Source organism: Typha latifolia, chromosome 8, assembly GCF_019914945.1.
Source record: "Typha latifolia isolate L0001 chromosome 8, TyphaL0001v2, whole genome shotgun sequence".
NCBI classification, from domain to species: Eukaryota; Viridiplantae; Streptophyta; class Magnoliopsida; order Poales; family Typhaceae; genus Typha; species Typha latifolia.
Window position 1 is genome coordinate 406966 of NC_133093.1, and position 13183 is coordinate 420148.

Consider the following 13183-nt stretch of genomic DNA (forward strand, 5'->3'; position numbering starts at 1 on the left):
TTTAGCAGGGAGTAGTACTCCCAGATTGTCCTGGATCAAGTCTTTATCGATATAAAAAAATGTTCAGGCATAAATTGTTGGTGTTATTTTACATCCTCTCTTCGTTTTTATGTCCTGGGTAAAAGGTACACTAACTAAATGTATCAAGATAAAAAAAAATGTCGCACATGCCTGACTAGTTTCATGTAATGATGTAGAAGTTCATAGTGATACATTTAGTTAGTGTACCTTTTATCTTGCTATGTGTGAATGGTTATAGGCTAATAGGCTAAGTTATTACCTAAGGAAATCATAAATTGTACATTTGTACTCTTAGAGAAGTAAGCTTGAACTAATTTCAAGCCAAGTTTCATCATAGCTAGGCTCAATCAAGGCCCATAATTACACCTTGAAGAATGGCTTCATGGTGAACTGATGATCTAAGCTGCCTCTTTTAGTTGGATCACCTGAAATGCTGCAATTAGGAAAAAGGCAGTGTAGATTTACAAAACTGTAGAGTTCAACTATAGAAACTGCCTGGTTCAGTCTACTTACAGAGTGAAGACTGTAACCTGGTTTTATAACTTATAAAAACATTGATCTAAATAACTAGATTTCTATCTGATCTGATAATAACTTTGGAAACGCTTAGAAGAACTCAGTTTGCTTTCTTTTGTGTACAATAAAATTTGATGAATGTTACAAGAGTAGAAAAATAATAAGTTTCAGACAACTGCTTCGTCTTTTTGTGGCTGTCAGTATTCTGTTGCATCTAAAAATAAAATCTGTTAGAATGGGGAAATGTAATTGAAAATAAAAGTAGCATCCTTTGAAGTCTGCAACCAAACATGATCATTGTAAAGTTTCTACGTCCACCATTATTCATTTCCTGTTTTATGTTGATATATTCTTTCTCTAATAAATATATTATTTCTACTGATAGGATGCCCCCTATTTGATGTTTTTGAGTGGAGCTAAAAGTTAATTAACTTTATAATGTCCAAAGTATCCATAAATTTTAATTCTTAACTGCTGCAGGTTTTGAGTCCTAATAATATCGCTCTCCTATACTTGAGGTAAGGCTATGCACAATTCACTCTTTTCTTTTATTTTTTTTCCCCCTTCAATCTAAGTTCTGCACTTGAATGTTGAATATTATAATCCTTTTTATATGATTTTTCAGCTTAGTCATTATAGTAAATGCAGAGTTTTCACCTGACCTACGTCCAGATGCTGTGCTTCTCTTAGTGGGACTTTCTTCCTGTACTGTAATATGCTACATTATCTCATTCACTGCTTTCACTTTAAAGACAAGTGACCATTGTAGTGGAACCTGTCTCCCAACCTTTAGCAACTCAATTCATGTCTCCCATATAAGAGGCATCACCTCTTAGAAGTACTCCTTATAGCTATTGGAAAAGAAAAGATAAATGCCACTTCAAAGGAGGGGGGGGAGGGGAGGAGGAGGGTGGTGGGGGTCTGAACTTGGATGAGATGCCCTCAAATCAAAACAAATGTGGATGGAAGAGCAACATGTGATCCCCCCTTTGAGATCTCATGAGTGGCCCCCAGGGCCCCCACCCTTCCGGAGGTCACTTGGGCTGTATTCAAAAGCTATAGAAGAGAACAGAGCACTTAGCAGCCGTTATAGCTGTAACCATGATGCTCTTGGTACATTGTCTGGTCACCCAAACATGTACCTTTCCGTTGAAAGTGAAGTCCTTTACACTAGTAATGGGATGTCCGTATGACAGGGGAAATAGATAAGCTAGCAAAAGATACCCGCTCTCTATGATTGGGGGTATCTTGTGGAATCCTCAGATATGTTAGTTTTGCTCTTTGGTTTCTCTCTCGCGGACGTTTTTTTTTTTTTTTTTTTTTTTTTTGACTATTTTAAGTCTCTCCATAATTTGTTTTACACATCTAATTTATTTTAAAATTTAAATATAAGATTAATTATGTTTGGAATTTTTTATATGAATTATTTTTCTGTTTAGCAACTTGAAAATATAAATTACTAATTGAGTTAGTAATTTATATATTTAAAATATTTTAAAATATTAAATTAATTATTTATTTAGTAAGCGATTTTTAAACACATCTAGTCTTGTATTTAAGTTTTAAAGTGTATTAGACACTATAATAAATAATTTAAAGGATTGTGTGATACTAATCCTGTCTACGATGAAGTAATATTTAATTTATATTGTTTGTTATGTCACTTGATTGTATTATTTATATACATCTTTATATGACAATCTATTATTGCAAGTAAGGAACTGTAAAGTCTAACCAATGTGGTGTTAGTTCTTCAGGTTCTAGTTTCACTCTTTTTGATAAATAATTTTTATTTATTTTATAATGCATTACATTACACAAGGTCTAATAACATATGATACATTTACATTGAGTTTTAAAAAAAAAAAAGTGATTATAGCTATTTTAAATTAGATGATACCTTGCATTAATTAATTAATTAATTAATTAATTAATTGTGTACATATAGAATAAGGTAATGGTGGTGTTAATGAGGCTAGATTTAGGGTTATGAGATAGATAGTAAAGGTATTAAAAGGCGAATCGAAATCCATTACCCATTGGATGAGCAATCATAGTATTAGCAGCAGCATCCCACATGGCAACAATGTCACTATCATATCCGCTGTGTACGGGGTTTGCAGGTAGGTTGAGTCTGACTAGACGGTGGAGAGTGCTCCACGCGTCACATCCCCTAAAATGGTTCGGATCATCCTCCCTCTCCCACCAGCTTTGCGTCACGTGGAATTTCACATGCAATCCCAATCCCAATCCCCCAGCTTTGCACCAAATGGGGTTTCTATTTATTTGTATTTTGGGTCCAAACAGGAGTCGCTGCGGGTCGAGTCGAAAGTTTGAGTTAAGAAGGGTGATTGATGATGGTCTTTTGATGTGAAAAAGAGGGCCCAAAAACGAGAAAGGACAATCACTACATGCTTTTTTTTGTCTTTTTGACTACTACCATTCCAATTCCCTTTTCTTTTCGTCTCTCTCTCTCTCTCTCTCTCTCTCTCTCTCTCCTATTTGGAGCCGAGCATCCCATTCCGGTCCCGGTCCCGGTCCCGGCCCCGGCCTCGGCCTCGGCCTCTTACATCTGCTATGCTGGGCCTCATGTAATATCTTCTGTTGCTCTCTTCTTCCTCCTCCCACACTTTTCTATAATGAGAATAAAGGACTTTGCATATGTTCTAGGAGTTTGGGAAAATATAAAATAAAGGAAATAATTTGGTTTTGGAAGAGGCAGTAGATTTAAGCTACCCTCTTGATACTTTGGATTGTTAGATAGCTGATTATGGACATAAATATTTACTGTGTGGACTAGAGGTGGTACTTGGATAGGCATAAGGTAAGCCCAGCGTTCAAGTGGAGAGTTTGCCGTTTTGTCTAGCCTATATTAATGGATCAATTGGAATTGATTAAGGTAACCAAACCAACCAGATTCCTCTCTTCTTCTTCTTTTTTCCTTTGCCAATGCCCAAAGGCTCTTGCTTCATGCTTAAAGTCTGCATGTTTTGTTATTTTAAATAGTTTCTATTTGACATGAAGAGCAAGTATCACTCTAGTACTTATATTGAATCTCTTTATCTACTCCTAGACTAGTTTTAGATGTTCATCAAACAGTACTCTTTTCTCAGATGATTTGATCCCCAAACAAGTGACTGAACCTTCCCGTCTTGACATCATGAGATTTTACTTGGTTTTGTACTATTTCATATCATTTTCAGATGTCTTTGACTTAAAGTGAGGAAAGTGATGGCATGTCCAGCCTTTATCGTTTCAAGGGAAAAATGTTGGTACCTATTTTATTCATATTCCATGCATGATTTCCGCTGCTAGTATATTTTACATCGATATGATATATAATAGCTTCTTGCTTCATTTTCCATTGTGGCTAGAGTCTTGCACATGAACATTATAAATAATGTTGGGTTTCTTAGTTTGATCCAAAATTAGTCTTAAAACTTTGAACTCAACCAGCAACCAAGAAGGCTGAAAGTTAAGTGACATCTTGTTGGGAACTTTTGACTTGCCATGGTAAAGCCCATTAATGGATGTGAATGGTATATCAATGTTACATATATGGCTTCTCTAGGCTTTGGCATGTGTTTGAAGTATAGTTAGTACATGATATTTTTAGCAGATAACTTATGAATTTGTTGTCTCGGTATGTGTTGCATGATTTGCAACTTATATAGTTGTGAGGATGGAGAAGTGAATAATAGCTAGATAATGGATGTAAGAAGGTGTATTAGATGTTAAATTAAAGCTATCAAGCTGGCCTTTTTCTGAGGATTGGGCTCTGTAATTCTGGGCTTTGCATATACTTGGCTGGACTTGTTATTTGTTGGGCTCTATGCTTCAGAAAAAGTGTAGGGAGTGTTAGTTATCAATCACTATGCTTGTTTTCCTTGTTTACAGCTTGAGGTTTCTTTGATCACAAGGATTTGATTATTGGGTAACCTGAGGTTAAATAGGAAAAGATTGCAGAGTCCTAGAACTAACAAAGCTAAGAATGGTATCCTTGGGTAGAGATGTTCACAAATGTTACCTTGTCTATAATTTTTTGTTTGAAAGAAACTACTACTAAACTAAGAATGGTACATTAGGTAAAGTTATTTGTTATAGAGATGCATTTTTCCAAATAGTGGAAGTCTTTACTCCATTGCATTGCTGGCTCTGCATTTTACCTGCATCCACTTATATCCTGTCTCTTCATTGCAACATATCCTCAGGGGCCTTCTCTCATGCAAACCAAAGGGAAGCATCAAGACAAAACACCTTATAGGAGTCAAAAGGCCCTTTGCTCCAATTGGTCATCTTCAAAGGGCTTTCCCTCCCACATGTTGTACCCTTTACTCTTCTTCTTGATCATAATAGGCCTTTCCTTTGTCCTTCTCCCTTTATTTTCTTAAAAAGACCAAGCTTATTGCATAATTATGAGCCCTATCTTTGCTAAGGGTATTCAATTATGGCAGCAAAGGTAACATGGAAGCATTACACAATTTGGAAAGATCCAACATCCAGGGGCTAATCATTAGTGGATCTGTAAATTTGTAGGCCATCCTGTGCCCTAGTCAACAAGATCTAACATATGAGAAACATGATTTTGGGTTTATCTTTTTCTTAAGGGTTAATGACATCCCGACCCCCTCAACTATGTATTAGTAGTCGTAAACTATTTAAATGTACCACTAAACATCCTAGTTCCACAAAATAAAATCTGAATAACTTAATAGATAGACCCAAAAAAATATATATATTTTTCCATTTGTTCTTTTATATTCTTTTATCTTTTCTATTAGATAGGACAAAATTTTGATTTCCTTGTTCAACTATCAAACTCTAAATCTATTCTCTAATTATTATTTTTTTTTTTTCAAAATTCACTTATATCCATCTAATTAGTTAGATAATTTTTAATAAATTTTTTGACTAGGTGAGACTTAGTGATACAATTAAATAATGGAAGGAGCGTATTTGTCTACTTCCTTTCTTGAAGAGTGTCAAAAATATAAATAGATAAGATAGTTATTGGATGAGGCCTTTATAAGGCTTGAGAAAAGCTACACAAATTCCACAGGAAAAAGCACCACCTTGCCGGATGACATGTTTTGCAATTAACAACTTCACCATGCCATATCTTCCAAAGTCCACTACAGTCCAAAAAGGTTAAAAAGAAAAAAAAAAATTAAAAGAAGAAGAAGAAGTTATAATACACAGAGGGAGAGAGAGGGGGATAAAGAAGAATTTGATAGAAAAGCAAGCATGTATTAGTGATTCTTTTCTCCCTTTTCCCATTTCCCTTAAAAACTCTGGCAGAGCAGCATAGAAAGAGACAAAGAGTACAAGAAAAATAGTAGTGGGTCTGTCCTCCCACTCTTCACCACCACCAAATCCTGCCCACCACTGCCAAAAGAATTAAAAAAAAAAGAAGAAGAAATTAATTGATTGAAATTTTCTAATTGCAATTTACCACCCAAGAAGGCCTCACTGATATATATTTCATCTGTCTCTCTCTTTCAAAAAATTAAAATGATTGATAATTTCCAACCAAGAAGGAAAAATTAAAATGATTGATAATTTCTAACCAAGAAGCCTCACCAATAAATATATCCTCTCTCCCTCTCTCTCTCTAGTCTCTCTCTCCCCCCCCTCTCTCTCTCCAAAGGTCCCCAGGCTGCCACTGCCACCCTTCTCCTCTGTCTATAAATAGCCCCAGGAGGTTCGTTACTCTCCCTACTCTCCCTCTTCCAATCTCAAAAACAACCATCTCCCTCTCTCCCTCCCTTCCTCCTCTTGGACCTCTACTTATTATATCCATTATAGTACACTGCTCCCTAAACTACAAAAACTCATACTCACATGGAGACTTAGAGAGAGAGTTGGCACTAGAAAGAGGGGAGAGCATTGAGGGAGGAGAGATGGGTAGGGAAGGGGGGATGCCTGGATGGCTAGGTGGGCTGGTGGAGGGGAGCTTCTTTGTGGGGTGTGGGACCCATGAGAGCAGGAAGAAGAACGAGAAGAACATATTTTGCCTCGACTGCTGCACCAGCATTTGCCCTCACTGTGCTCCCTCCCACCACTCCCATCCACTCCTTCAGGTGCTCTCCTCTTCCCTTCTTTTCTATGATCTCATCTGGGTCTTGCTCAAATCTTTACCTTTGTTTTCAAACAGTGACTGCTGCGGCTGTTGGTGTTAAATTTAATTGCCTGCAATGAAATCTTCTATTCTTTTTTTTTTATCTCTTTAGGAAATTAATACAATTTGAGTTTCTTATTGGGTTTTTTTTTCCTCCTTCTGAGAGGAAATGGCAGAATTACTACTGGTCTTTGTTTGTTTGAAGCTAGAAAGTAGCTGTTGCAGTAAACAGTGACTGTTGGCATAGGTATTTATCAAAAAAATGAAGGGAAAAAAGGAAGAAGAGAAAAAGGTTAAGCATAGCCCACTTTATTTGAGACACACATATACATAAATATATCTCAAAGCCATACACTTTTCTGTCTAGCAAAGGACATGAGGAAAGTGCAACTTTAGAAAAAGGTTGGTCCAAATTGGCCTGCCTCTGATCTTGGTGATAGTAAAAGCATCCTCTGGGGAGAGCTCATGTTGTAGTTTAGAAAGTGAATTTTTGTGAAAGAATTCCCTTTTACTTTCTTAAGTTTTTCTTTTTTCCTTCAGAATAGTGATAGAATTCTTAATGTCATTTTCAATTTTAGCTCGAATTATTAGAGTACTTTTTTTTATTCTCATACACTTTGACATACTTCTTCCCCCCCTCTTTTACTTTACCAATTGTCCATATTTTTTGATGGGGAATTATCCAACCTGTTTTGCTATCTATAGAAACTTTTTCTTACCCCCTCTGTCTTCCTTTTGTTCTTGCCTTTGGTAGCATCCTCTTCATAGCTTTTTGATAAACTTTACCACAGCAAAAAAGTTTTCATCTCAATCCTTTCTGTTCTACTTCTACCTTTACCTTTCTTAACTTCAAACTTTACCATAAGTTGACAGTAAAATTAGGTTTTACTGAGCAATTTTTGACTAGTTTGAATTAACTACTCTCTTCTCTTCACCAAAACCAAATGGTATGATTCTTCAATCAACTAAAGGCCAAGTAACTAAAGCTTCAAAGCTTCTCCACCCCACCCCCCCTCCCAGAGACACACACACTTACTATCATATTACCTTTCTGCCCTCCAAATTATGTGAACTTTCCTGGAGTAAACCCCCTGTAAGAAGGGCATACATGTCTTTCCAACCTGTCCTTTCTCTTTGCCTGTCCTAGTATGATCACTTGGTCAGTGGATTGTAATAATGTTGCAATGACTCACATATTAAGGAACTGAATTATAACCTAATCATCTGAAAATATCCAAGGGTATATTATTGTAATTATCAACTTAATTGTGATCTTGTTAGTTCTCCTGCTATGATTTAGAAGCAAAATCAATGTATGTGTAGTAGACCTAATCAAATGAAAAAAATCTAGATAATAGTGCTGCTCAGAGGTGATGATGTGAATTAGCTATAATATTGACTTTTCTAATTAATTAATTTAGGTGAGACGATACGTGTACAATGATGTCGTTCGATTGGATGATCTCGAGAAGCTTATTGACTGCTCTTATGTGCAGGTAATAATGTTCATCCTTTAAACATTTTTCAAGTTCATGATCAGAGTTGTTCTTTTCTTTTCTTTTTTTTCCCTTAGTTATGTGGTAAAAGTTTGCTTTGAATTTGAGCAGCCTTACACTATAAATAGTGCCAAAGTGATATTTCTTAAGCCAAGACCTCAATCCAGGCCTTTCAAGGGCTCTGGTAACATATGCTTGACCTGTGACAGAATCCTCCAAGAGCCCTTCCACTTCTGCTCCCTCTCCTGCAAGGTAACTATTAATTGGATGCTACTTTGAATTCTGTTTGAATCTGCACATATTTTTAGCTGCATTCATATAAATACTCCTTTCATGTGGTGCTTACAAAGTTTTGTATCATGACTAGTGCAATTAAGGATGTTACCAACTTTCACAAATTTGTAGGTGGATCATGTGATGTTACAAGGCGAGGATCTATCGAGCATCTTGTTCAGATTCGACGAGACCGATTTCTCCTTCTCCCATTTCGAGAACCTCAGAATGGATAGCTCTGATCTTCTCGAGGATGATGGCCAGATCACACCGAATTCAATCCTCGAAGACCCATTACACTACAATGGCTGCTCAGGCTCGAGCAACGGCTCGAGGGGCAATTCGCGCAGGGGGGAGAGGAAGAAGAGCAGTGGCTTCTTCCCTCAGATAGTCCTCTCCTTGAGCAACAGGAGGAAGGGTGCTCCTCATAGATCTCCCCTCTCTTGAATTGTTGTTTCAATGGTATGGTAGCACCAAGAGAAGAAGCCCTTCCTTCTTCAATTTTTATTTGATGCTCTGTTAGTGTGTGTGTGTTGCTTATAGTTTACTACTGTAAAAGTCCTGCCCTAAATGCCCCTGTCCATGTGGGGTCATTATGGGCATTATTTTGCTGATGCCTTGGAGAGGGAGGTGTGAGTGCATTTTCCATTGCTGACTAGGTAGCCACAGTGCACCATATTTTAGGCCCACAGTAGCTACCAATTTTGGATTGATGTAATGGAAATGCATACTTCCACATCTACATCTATATATATATTTCATATATATATATATATATATATATTGGTATGTTTATATAAGGTTGATTTGCACTTGGATCTCTTATATTTTTCTTAAAGTCTTTTGACCAACACTACTTCCAATCCATCTTGAACCATATAAACAAATGATGAGAGAAGGAAATTATTGTAAGCATTGAGGTTTTTTAAAATGTTAAACTTGTTATAGGGATGGAGTCCTGTGAGTTCTGAGCTCCACAGTGGTTCTTCTGCACACACAGAAAGATGCTGCTGTCCAATATCACCTGGATGGATGCAGCCATATATATATATATATAGCCATTGGCAGCTTTTTTCTTTCTCTCTCTCTCTCTCTCTCTCTCTCATTACCATTGACATAGTCATCATAGTGGTTCTAATTTAGAACAGATTAATACTAGAATGATGGTTCATGTGTTTGATTTTGATATGAATTGTTAGTTATTGTGGAAGCTTTTGACACTACAACCAATGCTTCCCACCTCTGCTGGCTGCTGCTTCTACTTGAGTTTGCCATTTGGTGTCCTAATTGGTTAGTGTCAGATGATTAATAAATAGCAAACTTTAATAAAGGAGTCAAAATGATGAATGAATGCACAGTGACTTGGTTACACTTACACTGCAAAATTATTAATTAAACGAGAGTGTCTATGAAGCTGCGCTGCTTAATTTGACCTAAGAAAGATATAGGAACAACAACTGTTCATTAATATCTACCACTCTCATGCATTAATGAGAAGGAAATTACAGTCAAGTTTAATGTCCCCTGGACCATTATCAAGTTTACAGTATCACCTACCCCCCCCCTCTTTCAATATTTAAATAATATTAACACAAATGATTGTCTCATTCAAGCATATATCCCACCCCTCTACTGTTCCAAATTGCCATCCAATTAAATGCTCAAATCTTTTCCTTCCCTTCAAATAAAAAGAACTATTTTCACTGCTTCCCTCCACGTGAGAACCTATTGCTACACATACATAGCACTGCAGACAGAGAGAGAGAGAGAGAGAGAGAGAGAGAGAGAGAGAGAGAGAGAGAGAGGGCAATAAATTTACTGGAGAAGTGAGCCAATTGAGTTGATTCCTTTTCAACAAAAGGAAGAGGAGGAAGAGGAGGAAGAGGAAGATATATATATATATATATATATATATATATATATATATATATATATATATATATATATATATACATAGAAAGAGAGAGAGAAGGTGTTTAAAATAAATAATGGACAGTTTATTTTTGTTTTAATTTTTTGTTTTTTTGGGGGCACAGGTTGAGATGGGGAGAAGACAAGAAACACAAAGTTTGGGAATTCCAAAGACCAACATAGCATTTGAAACTGCACCCCTGTCGGTGAGTGCAAAGCCAAAAGAAAGGATTTGTGAGCCAAACACACCTTTGGTTCTCCATACACACGACAACTTCACTATTATGTATTCCTTCTCCTTCTTCTTATTATATCACCTTCTCTTCAACTCTCAAACCACTTTAATTAACTCTTATCCTTACTCAGTGGGGGTGGAGGGGCTCGCTTTAACATCTCATTAAACATCTAACCTTTGACCATCAACCTCTAAATGCATGATAAACCTGTCGATTAATCATAAACAATTCATAAATATCTAAAATCGATCAGATGACAATAAAGTATACTATTTCTTTTTAAAAAAAAAAAACTAAAAAATCAAGCAAAACAACTAATTCTCACTTAGCATTATTTATATGTGCATATATATATATATATATATCCAGAGACAGCAGCATGATCATGATGGTGAGGTAGCAACCAAAACAAACAACATATCCAAAAGTTAAAAGTAAACAAAAACATATGACTTAATAATTGAGTCATAACTACTAATATATATATATATACAATATATGTATATATATATATATATTTGTACAGATAGAGAGAGAATGCTAGGCCTTGTCTCCATCAAGCATATTGTTGGCATATGATATGGGCTTTGCATGGGATGTGCTGTTCTCATGTCATGGGCTCCTTTACAAGTGATAGCCCAATAGGTAGGTAGCTTGACATGATCAAATCTGCATCACTTTTGGACTGTTAGAGGGGATGTCAAGTCTTGTCACATACCATCCATCACATGGCTCCTCATCCCTCATGCCATCATCATCATCATGTCTCACAGTTTACCAAGCACTGGGCTCCACTGGACATGTATCCAAGTCCACAAACAATCTCACATAACTCCATTTTATAATCAAAAATCATATCATAGTATGAAATTGGATAGTTTCTTTCTGCCAAACTTTTTTTCTTTTTTTTTTTCTTGGGGTTTATGATCTTAACTCTAGGGTTTGATTGAAGCCGTTGGGAGAAATCTTTAATTCACTGACAGAGAAAGTTCTATCTTATCTCTAGGGTTTCAAATGTGTCACTTCAAAGTTTATCTAGTTAGTCTTATCACACTAAAGAGGTTGGCAACTATTTTTTATTAAATGAGAGAAAAAAATATATAATTTACTCTAATATGATAAATAAGTTATTAAACACTCCAACTACTCATACTGTTCTTAAAATTAAATTGATGTATGTAGGATAATTAAGTCTTCTATCGAATCCTACAAGCTCATCAACCCGGCAGGGATGATATTTCCTATTAAAACGCTATATATCTACAATATTTTTATCTTATTATGATCTATTTGTTAAGAAGAGCTTGTCTTACATACAAATCTATAGTCCATTGGGGATTCGATTGGATTTTATTGTCTTAATTTTATAAAATGAGGATGTAGCCACATATATCTCTCTCTCCTATTCTTTGGTAATAACAACAAACACTTGGCCTGCTTCATATCTATCCATTTGGTGACAGAGAAAAAGATAGAGATCAGCAAAGGAAGGACATGAGCAATTGCCACATCAGGAGTGGCATATCTAAGGATCTCCAGTGGGGTGTCCTAATCCTGTAGGACTACTACTACTACTACTACTACTACTACTTTCACATAGGAAAATAACATAAAGATCACCATGGGAAGGACATCAAAGAAATGGCTCTTAGCTACTCCTTTGACAGTGACCTACTCCCAATACAACACACATTCAAGAAGCCCAGAGTGGTCCATTTTCATCAACCAATGTGTGATAATGCCCAGGGTCTGCATGAGTGGTCCCAACTCAGTGTTCAAATTTATTGCAAATTTTAAGACCACCAACTTGAGTCTAACTCTTAGAATATCAAAGTTTCAATCCATTGATTCACAAACTGACAAAAATAACTCACCGAATATCAACTCTAATGTATTTCATAAAACAAGAAATTCAATTCATGACTCAACTACTACTGAGCTACAATGATAGATTATTTGTATAAAATTAGCTAACTAAAAAAAAAAAAAAAAGTTGGAAAAAGAAGGAGATGAAATATATTTCTTTTTTTATTTATTCCAAATTAGCTCCCAATGATTGATGTGTGGTAATATATCTCTCCCTCCCACTGGACCTGCAGAATCTACACCATTTACTGACCTCATGGTCTCATCCATCTCTTTCCTTCAACTATTGTCAGCCTTACACATGGTGATTCATCTCTCTTCTCTCTCTTACACAATCTACTCTTGGCGGCTTGTTTGACCCACCACCATTCACTCACTGCCTTTGTCCAGAAAAATTTCTTTGACCACCAATAGGAACTACTGAGTATCAACTAATCTGGGTATCAGAAATTATGGTGTCTCCCCTTCCACATACAAAAAGAAAGAAAGTGGAAAGATGAGAGAAAGAAAGAGAAATTACAGAGGGGGAGAAATATATACATTAAAAAAAGATAAAAAGATTAATAATGGTAGTGAAAGCAACAGGACAGGGGTTTGGTTGGGTCCCACTGCTGCTGCTCCTCTTGCTTGCAGGAGAAAGTGAGGCAGCTCTGCTCAGATCCCCCCTCTATCATTGTACATCACTTTGACCATTGGTCTCCCATTACATCTCTCTCTTTCTCTCCATATATTACTCCTTTTCTACC

At 36.3% G+C, this 13183-nt stretch overlaps 1 protein-coding gene and 1 long non-coding RNA gene across 2 annotated transcripts; both read left to right on the forward strand.

Moving 5' to 3' along the window:
• Positions 1 to 3083: 3083 nt before the first annotated feature.
• On the forward strand, positions 3084 to 5117 carry LOC140793197 (uncharacterized). The gene is made up of 3 exons (XR_012109923.1): positions 3084 to 3128; positions 3741 to 3805; positions 4749 to 5117. It is a non-coding gene; the product is annotated as an uncharacterized lncRNA (long non-coding RNA).
• Positions 5118 to 6171: 1054 nt separating this feature from the next.
• On the forward strand, positions 6172 to 9224 carry LOC140793199 (protein RGF1 INDUCIBLE TRANSCRIPTION FACTOR 1-like). The gene is made up of 4 exons (XM_073144551.1): positions 6172 to 6617; positions 8077 to 8151; positions 8263 to 8403; positions 8557 to 9224. The coding sequence occupies exons 1-4, from the start codon at positions 6438 to 6440 to the stop codon at positions 8869 to 8871; spliced, it is 711 nt and encodes a 236-aa protein (XP_073000652.1). The 5' UTR covers positions 6172 to 6437; the 3' UTR covers positions 8872 to 9224.
• Positions 9225 to 13183: the final 3959 nt, after the last annotated feature.